Source organism: Haemaphysalis longicornis, unplaced genomic scaffold, assembly GCF_048455015.1.
Source record: "Haemaphysalis longicornis isolate Haplotype H1 unplaced genomic scaffold, Haemaphysalis longicornis Haplotype H1 scaffold_10, whole genome shotgun sequence".
Lineage (NCBI taxonomy): Eukaryota > Metazoa > Arthropoda > Arachnida > Ixodida > Ixodidae > Haemaphysalis > Haemaphysalis longicornis.
Genome location: NW_027526204.1, coordinates 106,281,758 through 106,304,600, shown reverse-complemented (window position 1 = coordinate 106,304,600; position 22,843 = coordinate 106,281,758). Strand labels below are relative to the sequence as shown.

At 47.7% G+C, this 22,843-nt stretch overlaps 1 protein-coding gene across 5 annotated transcripts in view; it reads right to left on the bottom strand.

The window, feature by feature from the left end:
* Positions 1-22,843, bottom strand: part of Strip (striatin interacting protein) — a 33,299-nt gene that overhangs the window by 7,431 nt on the left and 3,025 nt on the right. For 3 of the 5 annotated variants that reach the window (XM_077690300.1, XM_077690301.1, XM_077690302.1), the window contains exons 4-11: positions 20,706-20,961; positions 18,753-18,928; positions 10,979-11,106; positions 8,828-9,016; positions 6,820-7,005; positions 3,641-4,012; positions 2,885-2,956; positions 2,681-2,755 (exon numbers count right to left, since the gene is read on the bottom strand). In XM_077690300.1, the coding sequence (XP_077546426.1) occupies positions 2,681-2,755; positions 2,885-2,956; positions 3,641-4,012; positions 6,820-7,005; positions 8,828-9,016; positions 10,979-11,106; positions 18,753-18,928; positions 20,706-20,961 (1,454 nt within the window). The remainder of the gene's footprint in view (positions 1-2,680; positions 2,756-2,884; positions 2,957-3,640; positions 4,013-6,819; positions 7,006-8,827; positions 9,017-10,978; positions 11,107-18,752; positions 18,929-20,705; positions 20,962-22,843) is intronic. The other 2 variants (XM_077690303.1, XM_077690304.1) reach the window with 2 other exon arrangements.

The following is a 22,843-nucleotide window of genomic DNA, read 5'->3' as shown; positions in this document are numbered from 1 at the left end:
GAACTGAAAAGTGCAATAAAACCACAAAAACATAAAATTTATGTTTGCTAGCAAAATTTTTTACGGAGTGCATGTTACGAAAACATTGGTAATTGATGACTTGACATTTAATATGTCTACAGAAATTGCAGGAACAATGCTAAAATTACTGCTGTGGTATACTCCCTGGGCATTCTAGACCACTGAGGGATAAAAATTGACCACATCTTTCCGCGGGGGGAAACCATGGGGTGATGCGACACATCTGGGCGGTGCTTGTTACGGTTGCGCCGACCATCGCGGTAGCAGACCTGTTAGTCTCCATTCAAATCATTGGTGGTCATCGGATGTCATCGGAGCGGCGGCGGTGGAGCGACTGAGTGGAGTGGCGCAGTTATCGCGTTTATATGTACCGCGCGTTAACGGTGAGGGGAATGAGAGAGAGCAGCGCATGCGCATGTGTTAGCCGAGCGCTAACGCGCGCTGACGCACAGCTGGCATGGCGAGGGGAGCGAGCGCTAACGCAAGATGGCGCTGCGGTGAGAGCGGCGTTACCGCGCAGCTGGCGTGGCGAGGAGAATGGGGGAGAGGCGTGCGGACTACGGATGGATGGAGGGACAAGACGAGTCAAAAAGATGCGTCGCATCTAAAAGTATTAGAATATTTCCAAGGTAGATAATAAAAAAAAATTGCCTAAAACGGAATGGCACATGTTGCACCACCCTGAACTTACACTACGTAGACAAAAACTGACTGCATATTTGTGCTCACAATGTCAAAATGCACTTTGTGTGTGTAAAACTTGAGCACATACATTAAAAAATAGCAAAACTTTCCTCAAAGCCAGTGCCATTCCTTAAGAGGAGCTCTGTGCGCTTATGGCCGTCTAAGCACGACTACATCCCACGTCCTGTAAGCTGCTGAAATCCTTAGCGATACCTGTCCCTACAATATCCAGTTCCTTTTAAGTACAGAGCACTTTAGGGGCTCGTCTTGTTGTCGTAGCTCACTCGCTGGACCCAAGTAGTCACACGGCGTCTTGTCGTAGCGGCTGTCGTCGCGGCGTAACCCAGAGGCTTCGAAAGCCAAGCGGTTTGTTTAGTCATAAGTGTTCGAAACTTGTGAACCACTAGCGCTTGTCATACATCTCCCTGTTGTTTAGCGCAGAGAAAATTGCAGGTAGATTTGCAGCAAAACATACATAATTAACCTGTAGCGCCCACGTTCGTTTAGTTAGGAACGCTCATTGGGTTGGTTTTACGAAAGTAGCAAAAAAAAAAAAAAAAGTGGCACTGCAACGCCGGCACGCGCGGGAGGAAACGCAGGCACGAAAAGAACAGGGGGCGCGCGAGCACAGCGATGGCGGTAATATTGAATTGCGGGTGGTAGCAGTGAGCGGAGAACGGCGCTACAGGCCATTATGGCTAGCGGTCATGGACGGTTTAATAGTGCGGCCACTATTTTGACGTCTCCATCGTTGCCTACGCCACCGCTCTCTATGCTTAGGCTGCCAAAGCCCACTTCAAGCTTTTCTTCTACGTGTCCTTGCCCACGGTGCTGCTGCTCTAGGTTGTGCTCGCTGATAACCACTTTAATATTTTGTTCGTGCATCATTAAGTGAGTCTTGTAAGCAGCATGAGCACTCCAAGGGAAAGAAAAGTGTTCCAAACAAGAGCCTGAGGAAGTGTCGGTGATGGATGCCATCGACGTTCCGCGGAGGCACGCAGGCGCACGTGAATGTTTAAGAGCAAGCCTCTAATACTGTCAGCAAGCCCACCCTGGTCAAGAAATGCCAAGCAGTGCTTGCGGACTTCTTTACGGCTTGAACATTGAGTGCTGGTGGCAATAAATTGCTCTCTTTGAACGTGGTCATCTTCCGTTTCACCCGTGTTCATTAGACAGCTGCGATGCAGAGAAATCGGTTTCTTTGGGGCTCAGTGGCCATAAAAGTAATTGCTTAATCGAATTTCGCCGGAAAATATTTAATGGAAGCTTTCTGCTTTAGCGGGAGCACATAAGCGCTGCTCCACACAGTGAAGCGGTCCGCGTGTACTCCGCTCAACTCAAAACCATGGCTTTATCTCGAGTGTCGTGGTTGCATCACGCGCCCATACTGCAGAGCATTTGTACATGAAAAAAGTCTTTCGAAAGTTCCATAGCACCAGTCCGCTGTTTGCCCGCCGCGCCTAAGCCTACCACTGAACTGACAAAAATAGGCGTAGCTTCACCTCACCGGGGTGAAGTTCACGGGGCATGGACGCGGGTTCAATTGACTAACAGTGGCGTTTAGTAGTAACTGAAATGAAAAAAGAAAAAGTGGAAACCTAGTCTGCTATCATATTTAATGAGGCGTTGCGGAAAAAGCACCGGTTTTACAACGACACATGAACTACCATCGGCTATCCGAATTTCATATCCTAAGTGTTGACACTCTTAATTCCCACAATTTTCGCAGCCAGTTTTAGTACCAATTTCGCTTTAAGTGGAGAGGTAACTACATAGCAGTTGTTTCTGGACGATGGGCAACGTTTTGAAACTTCAATAACTGGTTAAATGAACTGTAAAATCGAAACCTCGATTTTACGAAATTCTCGATTTAACGAAATTTCCGCCCCAAAGTACGACTTTGTTATATCGAGGTTTAACTGTAATGCCTTATAATGTATCAAATGTTATAATCTAGAACGTTTATCAGGCTCACCATGTACTGTGGCATGCTGGGTAACATGGCCTGATAGAGAACTTCCGTTGGCGTCGCTGGAATGTCGTGCTCTTTCTGGAAACAGACAAACAAAGAAAACCTCATTAGAAAGAGAGAAAGAGCACACAACCATCGACCACGGTGGGACAACGTCGTACAGTCAGCAGTAGGGTAATGATTTCTTTTGGGCTTTTCCGTGCTCACCATCGAGAGGGGATGCTTCGCGATATCCTCTTCTCTTTTCATCTGAACTTCGGCCAGTGATGTGTACATGTGCTACAAAAGAGGGGAAAAAAAAAGAAAAAGAACGAAAAAGATCAGTGAAATTCCACGCATCCGTCACAGATAGGCTTAAGTCTGCTTGCTTCTTATCGTTTCTTTTTTCTTCCTCCAGGCACGTAAAAACACGGGATATCAGGCTCCAATTGACTCGTTCTAACATCAGCCTGTAGGTCAGAATTCGGAAAAAGAGTGAACCCTGTTTAACGTGCTTAAACTAAACCTTTTTGCGGTAACTCGCTTACAGCTAAGGAGCATCACAATAACCATTTTCACGTCACAAAGGAACAGCGCAAACATTACAGCAAAATACACGTAACAAACGTACAAAAAACGGTAGCAAAGTTTGCGTAAACATGGTAAAAAATCCCACAGCACCGAAGATAACCGCAGATCAAGCTCTTCCGTGATAATAAACATGCCAATCACGTGGTAATGCTATGTAAATACAGCATGAAGTCAAACTATACCACCAATTATTCAGTTGCGACCATACCAAACTCCCTGAAGAGGACAACAGAGTAAGAAACGAGAACTAACAGTCAGGAGGATACACAGACAAGCGCTGTGTATCCTTGTGAGTGTCTGTCCCCATTTCTTGCGCTGATCTTCTGTTCACATGAATCAACTGGTCCTACCTCAGACGTTAACTCAGATTAACTCAGAGTTCCTGCCTCATACCTGTTTGAGCACACGAAGTCCCTCGTGGATTGGCTCCGGCAGACCCGCCAGAGAAGTCTGGTCGTTGGGCAGCTGGTATCCCACAAACTTGAGTCTTGTGGCGTCGAGGAAGGCCTCGATGTCCTTGGGGCGCACCTTCGGCACCCAGGGCAGCCCCAGGGCTGCACTGGCCTCCGTGAGGACAGAGGCGCCGAGAGCACCCGCATCGTCGCGCGACGAGGGTGGCTGTTCGACACCGTTCGAAGCTGAGGTTGCCCCTTGCTGCGGCGGCATTTCTGTGCCGCCCTCGGAGAGTCCCGGAGCGGGTGTGGACGGCCGTAGGGCGGCGGCTGCTGCTTCTGGGTCCTCTGGCAAGCCAGGCACTGAAGTGTCCTGGGTAAGGGAGAAAAAAAAAAAAGAGGAAAGGAATGATGGGATCGCCAGTGACCGCTAAAGTTTGCGGCCGAGAGGACCTGTTTTTTTTTAATAGGCAAGCTGCTGTGTAGAAATTGCCTTTGGTATACTTTCAGGCTTCGGCCAATCCCCCGTGATGTAATTTCTAGCAACAGATTAAGTTTGTGTCTTATTGCAGACATTTTTGAGACATACTGCTGAGTGGAAATGCTGCTCTAGAATTTGCCTTCAGTTTGCATTCGGGTTTTGGCCAATCGTCTACGATACGTGATCATCACAGGAGATAGCTGAAGTTTGTGTCCGAAGGGATCTCCACGCAGACAACCATACTTTGTCTTTTTTTCACAGACAGGCTGCCGTGTAGAAATCCTCTCGTAGAAACTTGCCTTTGGTTTTTACACGCAGGCTTTCTTTTGGCCAATCCCCCGTGACGTGACTGCCACCAACAAAGTTTGCGTCCAAGGAAACTCTGACACAGACAACACCACCCCGCTTTTTTTACAGACGTGCTACGGCATAAAAACGCTTTTGTAGTACTTTCCTTTGGTTAACACTAAAGTCTTTCGGCCAATCCTTGCTCTGGGAGGTTATGACAGGGTTGGACTTGCAAACAACAATGCCAATGATTGACAGAACTTTGTTTACACTCTGCCCTGCAATGCCCTTCTTCATGAAGTTGGCTTCCCTCAGAACGTGTGCATGTATACTTGCAGTGAGGCATTCCTGGCCACTGTACTGCAGCCAATCAATGATACGAGTGAACTGGCCAGAAGATGGCAATCAGTTCCCACAAGGAGATTTCGTGCTCCAGGTGAAAAGCAGAAGCCTTAAAGGGACGCTGAAGTGAACTCGTCAAGCTCCTGTTTTTGCTTGCACTGCGCAGACTGTCTAAAATAAACATACTTTTCATTGTTTATCCCAGCGAAAAGGAGGTATTTATTTTATAAGGCCTGAAAGAAGAAAAACTAACACGCACGGTTTGTGGCGGCCGCACCATCTAATAGCAGTGACGTCAAGTGCTACAGGATTGGACGTGACGTCAAGTGCTACGTGATTGGACAATGTCCAAGGTTAGCATTCAAGCCAGTTTCAGTTTCGGTGCCGTGAAACAACATGCTTGGCGTCCGACAGCATCGTTGGATGGGCATTCTCGATATCTCAGTAATCGTCGTACCGTGCTTCTGCCATGTTGTCGGCTGTAAAATGCCTAAGATGGGCCTCCCAGGACGGCTTGGAATCGTAGCAATCACTAGCCAAGGCCTACACAGTGGATGAACGATCTCCGCGTCACCGCAGACGCTCAAATGCCATGCGCTTTTCCCCCATCTTTGGAGCTTGCCTGGCTCGTGCCTATATCGTAAAAAGCGTGTTCGCACCAGGCCAAGGGTCTGCTGATTCCGGCCTGTGCCCACTGCCCGCAAGCAGTCGGTGCTTATGGCAATAGCATGCCAACGAGAACCCGCTAGCGCGCCAGTGTCAGCCCGTGCGCATTCTGCGAACTCGCTTGTGGAGCAATGAACGTTACAGCGCAAAAAAGGTGAATTCAGTATAGAAAACATTGAAAAACACTATCAGGGATTCGAACTTGCGACGTGCGAAACCATAGACCTAGTGCTCCAGACCACTCAGCCATAAGCCAGCGACGGCAGGGGCCGAAATATAAAGTATATAATGTATAGCCAGTTTACATTTTTATTTAGTTTTAGCATTTCAAGTAGCTTAGATGACTATTTCTTGTATAGCGCTCGCGCAGTAAGCGTCTCCCAAATTCCCACAATACCTGATGTCTAGTGACTGCATTCCTTAGACGGAAAAGCGTTCGCAAATGTGTGATCGTGCTGCCGACCACTGCGCTAGGTCACAGAGCATAAAAAGTGCTTCACGCACCCTGGTTTTACGCTGTACGATTAAAGTTTCAGTTGATTTTAATTCCTTGGTAGCTATATTAATTTTGCTGACTCGCTTCCCGCCTTCAATTGGCCTTAGATTTTTCTACTGGCGTACCGGTCAGCGAAGCGTGGCATGTGCGCTTTTGTGGAGCTACTTGGACTTCGAGCTTGATAAAGTCTACAAACTAACAAACTAAAGGTACATTCTTCCTGGCACAAACATGCTGTGGGTTAGTTTCAACTGAGCGAACGAATTGCGATGGCTCGCCGGCTGACCAAATGCTGGGCCAACTGATTCTATCGGAGGGTCGGCGAGACGTACAGTTGCGCAGTCAAGCCAAGCAATCTTGTTTTGATGTCACACGAAACGTCATAGGAAATCGGCAAGGAGGATGCAGAGAGAAAGAAAACATTTTCTAATCGATTTTTCTACTGAATAAAGTCGCGCAAACACACCGCGAGTTGTCGAAACACTGTCTAGAGACTCCAGACTACAATTTGCGCTAGTAATCCCGCAATGTTTACAAATCTTCAGTGTCCCTTTAAAAACAAACGAATCTTCCATTCGGCCTTTTTCTAGACCCAAAGAATTTGCCCCCCCCCCCCCCCCCCCCCCCCCCCCATAAAAGCCTGTTTGCATCGCAAATCATTAGATGTTTAGCCTCCCACCCTGTCATAGATGTTACAGTGGCCGCCACCCTACAACAGCAGGCATTTTGAGTCTTCAGTTCGGGCATAGAAAACTTTGATTTAGCCGCGAAAAACTGATAAGTCAAACAGTTGTGTGCTAACTAAGTTTTAAGACTACGAAGTCAACCGTACTTCTTGTTCTTTGATAAGCTCACTGCAGCTGGGGCAGCCGTGCAAACTTGCTCCGACATTCGAGGAAGAACGTACCATGGGCATGGACTGCCTCTCCTCCATGTCTCGCAGTTCCTCGTCGGCCCCAGAGTCCCCCTCCAGGTCTTGGAAGTCATCCATGCTGCTCTGCTTCACCAGGCTCTGCTGCTGGCGGGGAGAAAGAGGGGGGGAGCAACCAAACACTGACGCTCTCGTGGGGGACCCGCTCTCACTGACAAGCAGCTGCAAGACCGGTCACGACGGAGTGAGCTGGAGTGAAACACCACTTCAACACCCCCTCCTGTCGTTAGTTACACTGGAATCCCCTTTTAAAGCGAAGCTTTAGTGTTTGCACTGATGGCGTCTGTAACAGGAAAATGCCGAAGCGAACAAAAAAAAAAGGGCAGCATCTCCATTCCATGGATGATGGCGAGGGTGCAGAGTACGGGACTCGAAATGACATCCAAGTTGCGCCCCGAGTGACATCTGATTTGCGGCCCGACCGTCATTCGATTTGAGCTGTAAGTTGCACCTCGATTACTCCCTAAACGAAACTGCAACTCACGGCTCAAATAAGAGTTCACTTGATTTTCGCTTGATGGTGGTGTGCGCACGAATGGACGCGGATGGACATTGGGAGGTCCTGCGGTACTCCGCACCGTTACAGGCGAGGGAGTAAGCCTTTGACTTTCGGGTTCTAACTCACGGTCGTAGCCCAATGGGTAAGACAACGGATACTAACTCTGTCTGGTCTACCAGACACAGGCTCGAATTCTGCCGGTGCCTGTGTGATCTTTTGCGATTGTAAATGCTATGCGCACGGACGCGGATGGACATTGTGCGGTCCTAAGGTACTCCGCACCTAAAAAAAGCTTTCGGTGGGGGGAACTGAACCTAGGTTTCTCGCATTATGAAGCCGGCAATCTATCTGATTTGGAAAACAACCCAAGAATTCGTCACGACAAAGCCTCGCGTTCAGCCATCGTCGTCATTTCACAGAGGGGTGCACGATTTTATTGACAGTGTGCAACAGTGGTGAATTGCAATGACCTTATCGCAACTGGCTTTACTACGGGTGGTTCTACAGGCTACTCTGTAAGCTCAAACTGTAGTTTACTATGATCATGTCCCACGTGGTCTATTGGGCGAGCCGTAGTAGATGGCTACGGATTTTGTCGGGATTTTCTCGGGTTCTTGAAAGTGCACCAAAATGTTGTGCCTCAGGCGTTTCTTTGTTTCACCACCACCAGAAAAAAATAGCTGCAGCTACGGCCAGGAATCAAACCCGGAACCTAGTGTTTGGTATTGCAACGTCTTAGCCGACGAGCCACCACAGTGAGTTTGATAGGTTGCTTGCACTGCCTAGTTACATTACCTTTTATAGTGAACCATATTTCTTATTGTTACTATTACTTTGCTTTTGTTATTCTCCGAAATCGGAGAGGAAACAATAACCACAATCCAGGCCACAGCAGTTCTGCCTTTGCCCAAGATCACTGGAAGGAAAAAAAAAAAAAAAGAAAAGCTGACCAGCATGCCCAAAGGTTCACTTGGTGCCTGTAATTACCTTTCCCAGACTACCACTATTTTCTCGCTCTCTCTTGTATGTGTATGAACGCAAATGCATATACGCACATGCACGTGTGGTAAGCTACTATTTGTTACCTGGGGACACTTTCCAAAAGCTCACTGCTTCAAAGCACCGCAATCGCTTTACTGGGTCAGCTTTGAGAGATGCCGACACCCAAGTCAGCCCTTGAGCCTCAACACTTACCAAGTGGAAGGACCGAAGTGCTTGAACAACCACTTTTTATGACCTGGGAATGCTTTCCAAAATCTCAGGCACCCCTATCACTTTAACGGACCAGCTCTGGTGACGTTAACCCTCAAATCAGCCCTTGACCCTTACCTAGTGCAATGAAGTACCCGCTTGAAAAGTCGGCTTTTATTACGTGGGAATGCTTTCTAATAATCTGGTGTTTCAAAGCACCTTGATAGCTTCCCCGGGCCAGCTATCGTGAAGTGCTGACCCTCGACCCCGGTGACCCAGTGCAGTGACCCTTACCCGCTTGAAGGGGCGGTTGGTCTTGCGCTGCTGCTGGGCCTCGATGAGGTCGGCGGCCGAGGTAGGGGGTGAGGAGGCCCGCATGGTGCGAGCCACCTCCACCGTGTCCTCTGGCGCGGGAGGCAGCTGATTGGCCGCCCGGTACTGCGCCTTGAGAGTGCGAAGATGCGGCGTTCCGCCTAGGGAAACCTGCGTTGTTACCCAGGGGCCCCCCATTCATACCAGGGAAAAATCTTCCCTAGATGTGCGCAGCTACACAGCAGGCACCGAATGCGAAAGCAGAGAAACTTGAAGTTTGTCGTCATATCATAAACGTCATCATATCATAAGCTGCAACGTCGCAAATAGGGAAACCTGCATTGTTCAGGGTCCCCCCCCACACACACAGACACACTGAAGAAAGATCGTGCCTAGATTTGCACAGCCACAGAGCAGGTACTGAATGTGAAAGCAGGGAAACTTGAAGTTCATCGTCATCATCCTATCATCAGCTGTGGCATCCTGCCTGGGGAAACCTGCGTTTTAAGGGTCTCCCCTCCACACTGAAGAAAGATCTTCCCTAGATTTGCACAGCTGCGCAGTAGGTATTGAACATGAAGGCGGAGAAACTTGAAGCTCATCAACATCATCATATCTGTGCTAACCACAGGACAAACACCTGTTCCACTGATTGGGAGGTTTTGGCCAAACACTACATCTGAGTGGCCAGAACCATTCCTAAAAAGAGTGCTGTTTGCGTGATAGCATCCTAGCATCTAGTGAGGCCTCACTTTATATCCAATGATGCTATACTACTATGGGGACCAGGACACAACGCCACACTTAGGAACACACTGGTTGGCAAGATCTGTGCCAAATTTTCAGGATATTCAGGCGCAGGCTAATGGGAAAAACCACCAGTGATGTACGACGCATGATGGACCTAGAGAGCAGCGCACCCTAAAATCTCAGATCACTCCAAGACAGTGATGCGCATTCAAAACCAAGGGCTAGGGGTTCCTCGATTTATTCCACAAAGAGCAAAGTTACCTGCAGTGAAATGACGATTGTCAATAACTTTCAAATGCTGGAGGCACATTAGCGAGCAGAAGGTCATATTAATGGCTACGACAATGTGCCGACGTGCCATAGTGTGCAGAGAAACTTTGCCTTTTATCCAGGAGTACAACATTTTCTGGGGCAAAAACCTTCTCTTTAATTAAGAACATGTATACCAGTCGCATAAGCAAGGCTCCCGCAAAAGTTACCCAGCAGCATAACCTCTTAACAGTCTTCACCACTTTTAAGTCTGAGCTCGAGTGTGTACGGAGCGGGTCAAGTGGTAGAGAGAGATAAGGTGGTGTACAGGCAACTTTTGCCCCCCGAAATCAGGACAAAGAAACGGTCATTTACTTGTTCCTTGTGCTTAATCTAAACTAACTCGAAGGTTCCGCTCTACGTAAAGCTCCAAAGACCTTAAAGTAACTCAAAGGTTCCTCTCTACGTAAAGCTACAAAGACCTTAAACTAACTCAAAGGTTCCCCTCTACGTAAAGCTCCAAAGACCTTAAAGTAACTCAAAGGTTCCTCTCTACGTAAAGCTACAAAGACCTTAAACTAACTCGAAGGTTCTCCTCTACGTAGAGCTCCAAAGACCTTAAAGTAACTCAAAGGTTACTCTCTACGTAAAGCTACAAAGACCTTAAACTAACTCGAAGGTTCCCCTCTACGTAAAGCTCCAAAGACCTTAAAGTAACTCAAAGGTTACTCTCTACGTAAAGCTACAAAGACCTTAAACTAACTCGAAGGTTCCCCTCTACGTAAAGCTCCAAAGACCTTAAACTAACTCAAAGGTTACTCTCTACGTAAAGCTACAAAGACCTTAAACTAACTCGAAGGTTCCCCTCTACGTAAAGCTCCAAAGACCTTAAAGTAACTCAAAGGTTACTCTCTACGTAAAGCTACAAAGACCTTAAACTAACTCGAAGGTTCCCCTCTACGTAAAGCTACAAAGACCTTAAACTAACTCGAAGGTTCCTCTCTATGTAAAGCTCCAAAGACCTGTGCCCATTTCCCTTTACCTAAACTAACTCGAAGGTTCCTCTCTACGTAAAGCTCCAAAGCTCTGTGCCCATTTCCCTCGGGCAGCACCGAGCGGTGAGCAGCCACTGACCAGGATGGTCTTCCAGAGCAACAGTAGGACTTTCTTGATCGGGAAGTGGGGCGTCGCGCCGCTGCAGAACTTGATGATCATCTGGAACAGGGTGATGGCCAGCAGCTCCTCACCCAGCAGGGGCTGCGCTGCAAGTCACCACACAACACCAACAACACAGCGTGACGACGACGTCTTCACCACTGACACCCGACCAATCTGCATGCGTTTCAGGGAAGTCAGGTGGAAGCGGAAGCTCGTACAACTTTTTTAAAAATTAGCAGTGGCTTAGCTCGGCTATGCCCGGATATACGTAGCGTGAGCTAAGGTTCAGCCGGTTATTCTTAGCTTCCCTGGTTGTCTAGGATAAGCCTGATTATCATGCTTACTGCTGCTTCAATGACACACACACGTATGCGCATTACGCGACGCATGTATATTTATCAAGCGGCTCTGGCGCAGCGTCACCAATCGCCCCCGAGCCAAGCTGGCGCACGCCGAGCCGAGCCACACGCTGAGCCGAGCCGAGCCGAGCGCACGCCGAGCCACAGGCGCACGCCGGTGTTGCTGCGACGCACGAGCCATCGGTGCCACACCCGGCCACCCCTCGCATGATCATCAAGTCGACCGGGCCGCCACGTGTGGAACGGAGGTCGGCGAAGACGCTGGGCGCGTGGGGTGTGTGAGACATAGAGTTTCTTATAAGTATACTAGAGAGGAAACTGCGCCCCGTGAGCCATGTCGTCATGGGGGTTCATGGGAATACATCCTTTTTGGCTTGGGCTTGGCATGACAACTGGATTCTTAAGCGGTTTTTGGGATTTGCTTTCTTCACTATGCATTCCCACGTTTACGAGCTACAGGGAAGCCGAAATCCTCCCGTTTCTGTGGTAGCCGTGTTCAGTGAAACAGCAGGCAATGCGTGATCGCACCTGACGTTGCTCATGCCGCAGTCGAAGGACGTATGACTGAGCGGGTAATATGCCGCCGCGAAATTTGTAGCCGACGAAAAGAAGAAACAAAACGTACTTCGACGAAGACAAGATACGGCAGATACGGGCGCTTGTATGCGTCCTATCTTGTCATCGTCCACGACTGTTTAACGCCACGTTTTCATTTTTCTTGTTAAACTAGCTAGCGGTCGCGGTGCACCGGTTCACCACGAAGGCAACGTTTTCATAGGCACGCTCAAAAAACTTTCGAAACTCTTCAAACAACTTTTTTTTTGAAATAATGGTAAAATTAATAAAATCACAGTCTCTAATGAGTTACCCCCCAAATAATAACATTGTTCGTAACTAATTGGCCTGCGGAATAGCAGGCACAACCGTTCCGGTAAAAATACGCTTTACTTCTTTTTTTCTTAGTTTTAAAACAGCCTGTTTTTATTTTCCACTTACATAATTGAACACTATTCTTCTCGTTTTTGTGGCACTTTGTTTAAATTTGCGGTCACTAAAATGTTTCAATCCAAGCCAATGATGAAACTAAGGCGAGCGCGATGTATAATGGCGGTCCATGACGACACAGACGACCTTGATGTGAGCCGCATAGACGCTAGCGCCAGATTCCTCTCTAGTGTATACTGTAAGAAACTCTATGGTGTGAGAGACGCCGGTAAGGTGGCTAGAATGGGGAGGTGTGAGTACCGGCGGCGGAAACGTGACTCCAAAGCGCGCAGATGCCACGGGCGGCGCTGTTGACCAAGGCGCGGTAGGGCGCGGTAAGGCGCGCAGCTGGAATGAGCGCGCCGCCGGCATCGCGTCGACTGCATTTCTACCATCAAGGGGGAAACGAACCCGTAGCGGTATGGCGAGCTTTCTGGAAGAGTAAAAGAGAATATTTATCACTAAAAAAATTTTTATGAGCCCATTTCATTACACCCATGAAATTTAGTTTTACGGGAACAGTTCGCATTGCATGCAGTTTCAAAAGCACGTTTGCACATTACGTGAAGTGGCTCCGGCTTCTATTAAAAAAAACTTGGAGTTGTATAATGTGCACTGACACCGCCCGGTACAGAGGCGCCTTGCATTTCACTTCCCTCGAAATACGGCCGCCGTCCTCTAGATCGGCACTACGGCATGGGCCTGCAAACTGTCAATAACTGAAGGCGTCTCGGAGTACACCGCGCTTTTTTCTACCCTTAACAAACCGCTATCATGCAGTTATCCCGCTCACATCAGAAATGATAGCAGACATTGAAGCAACGCATCTGGTCTCGTTATGAAATTGTTTACTTACAATGACAAAAAAAAAAAACGGTTTATTTACATGTGAAGATACAAATTTAACTATATTTACAGGTGCCCATTAGCACCTGTATATAAGAAACACACAAAAAGCATTTACCGCTGAAATGAAAACAAGAACTATTCACCGGGGAAGAACTATTTGCAGGGGAAGAAGAAACAAAAAAAATAATTAACAGGTGAAAAAAAAACAAAAAAAATGTTCATAGTGAGGATACTAAAAGAAGATATGAAGTAGGAAAAACTATTTTCAGGTGAAGAAAAACAAACTACTGACAGGTGATGAAGAAACAAAAAGTATTTACAGGTGAAGAGAGAACAAAAGTATATTTATTGGGGGAAAAGAAAAAGTATTAACAGCGGGGCTGTTGTGCAACCGTAAGTTCGCCGTAGCAGAAAATAGATACCAAGAAAATGCCGAGCCCTCGTGAGCGCGTGCCTCGCGGCGACCACCGAGCGCCTTCGGCACGGGAAGTGGCTTTAGTTAAAAAAAAAAAAAACAGCTCTGTCCTCAAGTCCTACCGCCCATGTAAAAAGAAACAAACAAAAAAAACTTCAGCGCTAATGCGGAAGTTCCCGCCACCGCTGCCTCGATAATTGATGAGAAGAGCACGGTACGTGGAAGTCTACAATGCTGAGGATGACTTTGCATCTGCCACTCGTCGCGAAGACGACGGCATCTTCGATGCTTATGACGACGATTACTAGCTCCCAAACAATGCAACTAAACAATGATACTAAAAACTTAACTATGCATCCGGCAATGCCCAACTACAAGAGCTTTGTCATTCAAGTATTGCGCGTGAATGCAAGCTTCCCTGAATTTTTTTACAAGTGACGAATTAAAAAAAATTGTAAAATTCAGCCTGCATCATGCAAGGTTTCACTGCATTCAGTTTCTTCTCATTACCTTGCTAGTTCACACCTTAAGTAGAAACTGTATCCTCCTAAGGCAATAAAACCGTATAGCGTGAAGCTCAGGGCAGCAGAATGGTCTCGGCAGCCAATCTGCGGCACATCACCCATTGACTAGCGAATTTCTGCCGCGGCTTTAGCATGCAAACGTGTTACGCTGAATGCGCAAGTTAGTTTGTTTTCTCCGTTTGCTCCGTCGTCTTCTTTGCTGTCGACAGCATCGCACCCCGAACAAATGCCCGAACGGGAGAACGACGCGAGACAGTCCACAATGCACGACGAAGCTGGCCACGGCGAGGGCAGGGAGAGCGCGGGCAGGACGGCGCGGCCGGCTGCGGCTACCGCGCCTCGACGGGCAGCGCCACATTTTCCCTGGTGTCATCTGCGCGCAAGGGAGTCACGCGCGGCCGAAGGAAGGCACCGCGGTACTCACACCTCCCCATTCTAGCCACCTTAACGCCGGGCAGCGAGCAATGTTCTGTGCGCCGTGTGACGTCACTGCTCTTCGCGCATGCACAGCACGGCTCTCCAGGAGCCACGCGAACGTGCCAAAATTCTTTGTGCACTTAGGTCTGCTCACATGATTTGAAGGGGGAAGCCGGTGATTATCCAAAGACTTCGCCACTGCCACATAGCACTTGCATCTCTCTCTTTGCTTTCACTTCGTCGTCCCCGGACACGAGTTACCCCGACTGGCAGACCGGCCACAACTCCCGCGGCAGCATCCCCACAGTCAGAGGTTTCTTTTGTGCGCACCTGCTCCATGAAACATGCTGCTTTGTTCACCTGTCCCGGGGCACGTGTTACCCCAATCCTTGTTCCATTCTGGCAGCATGCCGGCTTCGCGCTGGGGGTAGCACACTTGGCTGCTGTTCCGGCGACACGGGTTCAAATCCCACACAAGCCCAATGCTGCTTCTACTTATTAAAACGAAAGCTTTCATAGTGGGACCGGGTGTCCTGTCAAAAAAACTAATGCATTTCCCCACAGACCAATTGTTCCATTAAAAAGCTTTGAGAACACCTCTGAACACACGGCGAGTGCGTACAACTGAAACCGGGCTTCCATTGCGTCCGAACGGTTACTTGAAAAAAAAAAAAGGAACGGTCCTAGATGAGACAATACATGCATCGATCATGAAGGAGGACTACCGTTAGCACCATAGTATACCTTTATCTCACAAACCATGCATCGGTATACATTTAGACCATTCGGACAAGCGTTTACTTAGTGCACGAGAAACCATCGCATGGGTTCATTTCTCGTTTGCGATTTGTGCCTTTAAAGGTTTTAAGATTGGTTGGACGCACTTTGAGCAAAGGTTTTGATGAAATTTTGACGCAGTCTTGATGTTACCAAGCTTTCACGCTTCTCTCAACTTTCTAAGGGAGGGAGGATGCTGAATTTCTTCCTTTCACAGCGGTGGCTACTTTGGTACCATTTCTGTCGACGCCAACAACAACTATGGCCACTTTTCAAGTTTGATGAGACATTTTCGCCTTAATAATAACAGACTTTTCTCAGACTTCAGCAGCTCGTTTTATATGTGTTCTCTAACTACTTTCCGCTAATTTTGTCTAGGCGGGCTGTAGACAATTTCTAAGCAAATTTGCACTCTTCACTACACCTAGTTGCTGTCACAGTTTGAAAGACTACCAGCACGAAAAAAGCAGCTCATATGCCTTACTACCAACCACCTGTGAACTTGTCACAGCAAAACAGAACGAGGCTGTTAAAGGCAGCAGTTAAAGGGACCATGAAGACAAAATACAAGTTTCGTTCATTCAAATGATTGCCTTTTCCTGATAACAGTGACACCAATTTCATTGAATACTTGAAAAAGAAAAAACATATGAAGCGGTGGCAACTTTCCAGCCATTTTCTGGCAATTTTTCTATATAACGGCATGGAATCCTGTTTGTGCGATTGGTGCTGGCCGACATAAGCCATCGCCAAGACACAAGACCACGGAGCAAGATAAAAAGAGGAGCGCCGACTGTGGCCCAGAAAAAATCTTTTGCTCGGGCCGATAATGTCCACGCGCCGCCGGCCGCCCAGCTTTCCCTTTGCTCTCTTCCTCCTTCGTTCGCCCTCTCGTCGCTGTGCCTCTGTACATGGCTCTTCCATTCTTCGCTCTCCCCAGAGGCATCTTTTCTTGCGCAGCGACATCTGTCTTATGCCTGTCCTACTATGCAGGAGGCATGCGTGCACGCGCGGAATTTGAACACCCGTGAGCGGCCGCAATAGACGGCGCAGATAATCGCACGCCGCCGCATACATGGCGATCGCTTATTCCCGGAACGTTTAGTCTGACATTATGAATATCCACTAAAAATATTGTACTAACCCAGCACATGTAAGACGCAACTGAACGACGACGACTTCAGAAGCACCAAAGAATGAGCAAGAGTAATATGGAACGCCACAACATAGTTTAGCGTGATTCTGCTTACGACGAATCGATGCAGCGCAAAGGTTACCCTCTGTTGTTATCCCGCTCTCCGGCCGCGTGCTTAATTATTTATGCTACTTCTGCGCACGAACAACGCTTACGAGGGTCGCCCGGAGACTCCATCGGCAAGCGGCAATGATGCACATTTCTGTGCCAATGACTGAATTGGACGGCTGCCCTGTTGTATCAAGTGTACAAAAACACTGTCAGCTTGATAAGGAACCCAAGAATATCAAACGCATACTTCCTTTTAACTCATGCCGCAACTTACCGCCCGATGTTCACTGTCGCTCTACGGTCGTGTTATCTCGTCGATAACACCGCGGTCTCCAAATAAAATGCTGCGATTTGTATGGCTGCAATTTTTTGGCCTACCAGGGTTCCCGGCCTTTTTTTTTTTCGTTAAGCGGCTGACCAGCAAAACAACCGGCTCGTTAAACCTTTTCTTTCGGCGAGTTATCGCGAAATGAAGACTTGTGAAAAGACCGCACTGTCAGGGACTTGATCTTGAGCAGATTGCTGCTACGTCGCGGGCAGTCGCGGGTGATGTTATCGCATTTCTGTTCTTTTCTGATGAGCGTGTAAGTGCCGGCCCGTGTTCTAGGCGCACTCTGTTTTGGACGCAAGTTGCAGAACTGCGAGAAAGCTGAGGGAACTTTTATAATCGCCAGTGATCAGAACCAGTTGCTCCTTTCGCCTTTTGTAAAACCTGTTAAAACACAGCCAAATTGGTATTCCCAAATTTACAAAACGGAGCCACATTTTCGGCAAGCACCGCGCAAAAGGTAGTGTTTGTATAGCAGCCATATGTTTGTATGTGGTCTCTATATTTTGTTTTCCCGCCATGCAAACCAATCCTTAACGTATCTTTGCCGTACGGCCACTCAATTCCTTCGGGTCCGGGTTACCCGGAAGGTGCTGTCGAACAAGTTAATCAACTGTGCGAAGGAGGCGCGCAATGAACGCGAAGCGGCGCCAAAGCAGGCCCAAAGCAGTCCGAGCCCAAAACTACCGTCGCCGAAGCAGACGACAGAGCCGACGGAATGCGTGCCGCCAACTCGCCCGCCGGCGCACGGGGAACGCCGGCCGCTTAGCCGCCGCCAGCTAAGGTCCCTTTCGCTGCGCCATCTACATTGTGCTCCGCGAGTTATGGACATTAAGAGCCCGCCGGAGAGAGCGAAGTCGGCGCTCCTGTTTATCTTGCTCCGTGCACAAGACTGGGCGATCGTGGTGGGGCCTCCAGTTCCATTTGAGCAGATCACTTGTACGCTAGTAAGTGTGCAGTTAACACACTTAACTATGATGTTTTCGCTAGCCCATATTACATCCCCCCTGCCAACACCATGTCACTGAAGTGCAAAATTTTGAAGCGTTTCAACATTTCTTGCGTTTTTTTTTTTTCAGTTAAAAAACGTCTTTCATGGCTGGAATGAAGCTGAGTGAGTTACTGAAGGCTAGTCCTTTTAAATTAAACAACGCTCTGTTTTGTCTTGGCCCCTTTAAGGGGAAACATGGCTCTTAAAACAGCTTCCCTTGATCGTTAAGTAAACTCTGTGAAACTTGTCAGTCTTGCTAATTTTTTCCCACTGATTTTAAAAAAGCCATTATTTTTTTATTAAGTCAATTAGTTACCACGATAATTAGTAGGGATAATAATAAGCTGTTTTTGGAGGAAAAGTATACAAAACAGTGTTAGCCATGAAACTGTTCCAATACTACGAACTCTGGTGAGGACAATAACATAATCAGTTTTTTGATGCACCACTTACAGCTGATTTTACAGCTCATTAAACCTTGGTGTTTGAAATGGGCATTGGAAATGGTTCCTTGCCACTGGTGCCACCGAGGTTTAATGAGCTGTAAAATCAGCTGTAAGCAGTGCATCACAAAACCGATTCTCTTATTGCGCTCACCAGAGTTCGTAGAATTGGAAAATGAAAAGATTACGGATTTAGGACCAACACTGTTTCGTCTACTGTTCCTCCAAAAATGGCTAATCATTCCTACTAATCATCGTGGTAACTAATCGACTTACTCAAAAAAAAATAATGGCTTATTTGAAATCAGTGGGGAAGAAAGCAGCAAGACTGACAAGTTTCGCAAACTTAACTTAACGATCAAGGGAAGCTGTTTTAAGAGCCATGTTTCCCCTAAAGGGCCTGGGCGGCTCACTTACCGAGTTCGTTGGCAAAGGTCGTGCGGTCTCGCTTCATGTCATCGGTGTCGGTCTCGGACGAGACGCGCATAACTTCGACGAATATGTACAGGACGCTCAGGATGGCACGCAAGTCCGTACTGTCGCCCAGCGACACGGCGGGCTTCCTTAGAGCAGACGTGGCAGCACTGCTGTTGCTGCAAGGACACGCCAAGCCGGGTCAAGCCAAGCCGACTCGAAGCCAGCTTTATTTGGCAACAGGCAACAACAGTGGGTCACTGCTCTTACTTCCACAACTGAGACAAATCCAGCAGAAATGGGCGAATCGATTCGTATTGCATTGTTTCTGTTAAAGGGACAGTGTAACAACGCACAACCTCCCCCTAGCGAAGAGGCAAAGCGTAAATGTGCTAAAAAATGAACCAGGTAGTGGTCAACCAAGTGTGTTCGCTTCTGTGCTTGCTACGAATGGCTATGTGTGGCAGTGTAAGTAATGAACACACACGAACCCAAAAACATCGGCCTGGCTGCAAAAATGCATGCAAACTTACTGCGAAAGTTTAAAACACTGGGTACAACACACTTTGTGCTTGAACCTGATGAAGTAGCCGGATAACATTTACAAATCTCCCCAGTGTCCCTTCAGGAAAACGTCTATCCGATGTCATCGGAAGCTTGCCGCCTTTAAGTTTGGTAATTCGACGATGTCCGTGACTCCCTTTAGGGTAGTAAATGCGAATAACTTGTGGAAGCCATGAAATGCTCCTAACAAAGAAGCTTTACCAAACCACAAAAACTGGCTTCTTATATTACCTCATCAGTAAGTTTCTACGAAAAAAAGAAGACAAAAAGTAAGAAACTAAGCGCCTCCAATAAGTTGTGAATGCAAAAGCATTAATGTCCAATCGAACACTGTTGAGCGCTCCTCCAAGCTTTGCACTGTGAGCAACGTTTTCGAGTTTTCTAATAAATTGGCAAGGGTATAAATTGGCAATTGGCAATAAATTGGCAATAGCATGTCGGCTGTAGCATGAATCATATGAATGGTGTTCCTGAGAATTCTACCTTGCAGTACAGCCCAGCTTGCTGGTGACTGTTGTGCCGTTGAACGAGGCCAGCGTGGGTCGTGCTCGATGCACTGTCCTGCTTACCATGTGGCGCTGAGCATGCCCAAGCATTGCCTGGCGCGGCCTTTTTCTCGCGCTTCATTGCAGCATGCATGCGCAACGAAATTCGGTGCAGTCACATGGGTTTAGTAGCCGCCGACGTCAGCTTTTTCACTCAATAGGCCATTTAGCGATCTTGTGTAATACTCCTGTTACGCGCAGAATCTAATGACATTTAGAGCCAATGTCATTCACTCTAAACGCCATCAGTTCTTCGCTACACGGTGAATACCGAATGACATTTGAGGTGAATGACATCCAGCGGCTAATTGAGGTTTGGGGGCTCATTCGGCAGCTAGATGGGTAGCCTCGACAGGAGTGGCGTGTCACTAGAGAAGACAGTTCAGTAATAAACCAAAGAATACTGCTTCTAGAAACTGTTAGTAAACATATTTTACCCTTCACGCTGTTTTTCAAATAAAGAAAGATAAACAAGTACTAAAAAAAATCTCGTCCCCAAAAAATCTTGATACCCTAATACGGATTCTTCGCGGACTTGTCTCGGCTTGTGATGTCTACTGATGTGACCTTAACCGGTGATTGCCTTATTTTTATTCTAAAAAAGTAAACCTTTCTTATGTTTGAAAAAGATATGTATGAAAACATTGAAGACGCACCTGAAATACAACTCTGCGGTTTTGTGAGCTCGCTAATCTTCACCGTTATCACTCACTCTCAAAAGACACTTGCCTCGCAGTGTAGACCAAACAAAATGCCATTAACAGCTAATGTCATTCACTTTGAATGACATTGGATTCGCCGCGTGACAGGGGTACCAAACAAACGCGGCGCGCAAAACGCTACTCACTCGATCTCCATGTTCAGCAGTTGCAGAAAGACGTGAAAGAAGCCGTGTCGGTAGAGGAGGAAGACGTTGTTGCGAGCCCTGTGTGGCTGCTCTTCCAGAGTGGTGCACTCGCCAAAGGCCCCCTGCATGATGTACAGGACCGCCCGCACGGCTTGCATCCGCGCTGCGCGGGGACTGACGTCCACCCCGTCCATCAACCGCAGGGCAACGTCCTGCCGGGCCGTCTCGCTCAGTGTGTGCCACTTGGGTTCGAATCCTGGAACAGGAGGACCTTTATCACCTCGCAGAATTCAGATCATGTCAGCGTCACTGCCATTAAACTATCTCCCTCCCTCCCCACCTCTGAATCACGCCGCGTCATTGCTCACCTATGCCTCCTCCACAATTTCTTTTATCAACCACAATCAACATACGTTGCCAACCACAATCAACAATATCGCCCCGTTGAAACCACACTTGCCCATTAGCCCCGATAACCGGCCGAACATGTCAGCATTTGTCTCGTCCTTTTTTCCTAATGCCATTATTCTATGGAACACTTTACCTGCCGACATCGTCACGTGTACCGATAACAAACAGTTTAGAGGTAAGCTTGAAAAGACATTGAGATGATACAATAATGATAAAATTCTACTTTTGTGACTTTATGGTTGTATTCGTGTTTTATTTTAGAATTATGTTCGCTTAACTTCACTGTTACTTTTGCACATTTTCTTGTGCGATTCCCATTTAAGGTATTCTTTGTATTTTCCCGCTTTCGTGTTCTCATTCTTGTTTTTTGCCTGTTTTGTTCAATAGTACCCCTGGAAACCCTGTTATCTCCCCACCCCCCTTATGTAATGCCTCTGGGCCCTTTTAAATGAAATGAAATGCATATTCGAGCTTAATTCATTGATCCGCCGCGGTGGCTCAGTGGCTAATGCATTGTGCTGCAGAGTCCACACACACGGGTTCAATCGCCGCCATGGTGGCCGTTTTTCATATGGAGGTGGAAAGTAGTAAAGCCCATGTGCTGAGATTTTGGTGCACGTCAAAAGTTCCCCAGGTGGTCAGAATTAATCCGGAGCCCTCCAGTACGGTGCGCCTCATAACCCTGGTGTAGTTTTAGCGAGTTAAACACAATAATTTGAGTTCGTTGGTGGTAGCAACTAACGGGCTGTTGTCAATTGGGGTGTCCATTCGCACAAAAGTTTTGCAAGAGTAAAATGAAACTAGAAATACCTTTAACTGTCGCAAAATTTAACCTTGTGAAGATGCCTTGAAAACGCACATTCAGATCTTGTCAAAGTGCCACATACATACTGGCATTAACCGAACATGCCCACTATTTTTTGACCCCCTGTTAATTAAAGCAATCATTTGGCCGTGTAGTGTGGATGTACTGTGCAGGGTGCTCATACACTGGCGCTTGAGCCACAGACGCGTTCGATTTTTTCAATTATTTGCACTTGAACCGGATTTTTTAAACAGGCATTTGCAAAAATGTTTGACACCTCCATGCCTTATTGCTTCATTCTTAAAAGTTGGGGTGGTTTCGTTTTGTCCTTTTTTGGGTCTCTTCTGGCAAAGGGGACGGCCTATTGAATTGTTCAATTGTGCAAACATTTGTGGTGCTGAGCACCTTTAACAAAACGAAAACACGGGTAAAACTACAACCAGAGTCCTTCAATGCTTCTCTGGTCATGAAACTCCCGGCCAAGTTTCGTACGGGGACAAAGGCTACCGCGAGGGGCGCAACCGCAGATCGGAGGGCATCGGGCGGCCGCCGCTGCTTTGCAGCCAGACCGGTAGGCAGGAACGCAGTAGCAGCATGTCCGTTTGCAGCAAATTTTTTCGCCACTCACAAAATGACAAGTCCCTTTGAGCGGCCCACGACACGTAAAGCAAAAGCACAGAGCTGATAAGGCGGCGAGCATCTGTTTCATTTTACTCCGTGGTCCGTTCCCTGCCAAACGCACTCTGATCACGCCCCCGGCTCCCTCCGATCAACACCAGCGCCGCGGCGCGACAGCGAACGAAGCTCTCCCATAGCGTGATGGCGAAGTTTCATGACCAGAAAGGCATTGAAGGACGCTGCTACAACTTTTTTGCGCCTGTAACAGATTTTGAATAAGCTCTGCGGTAGAATGAGGCTTTGG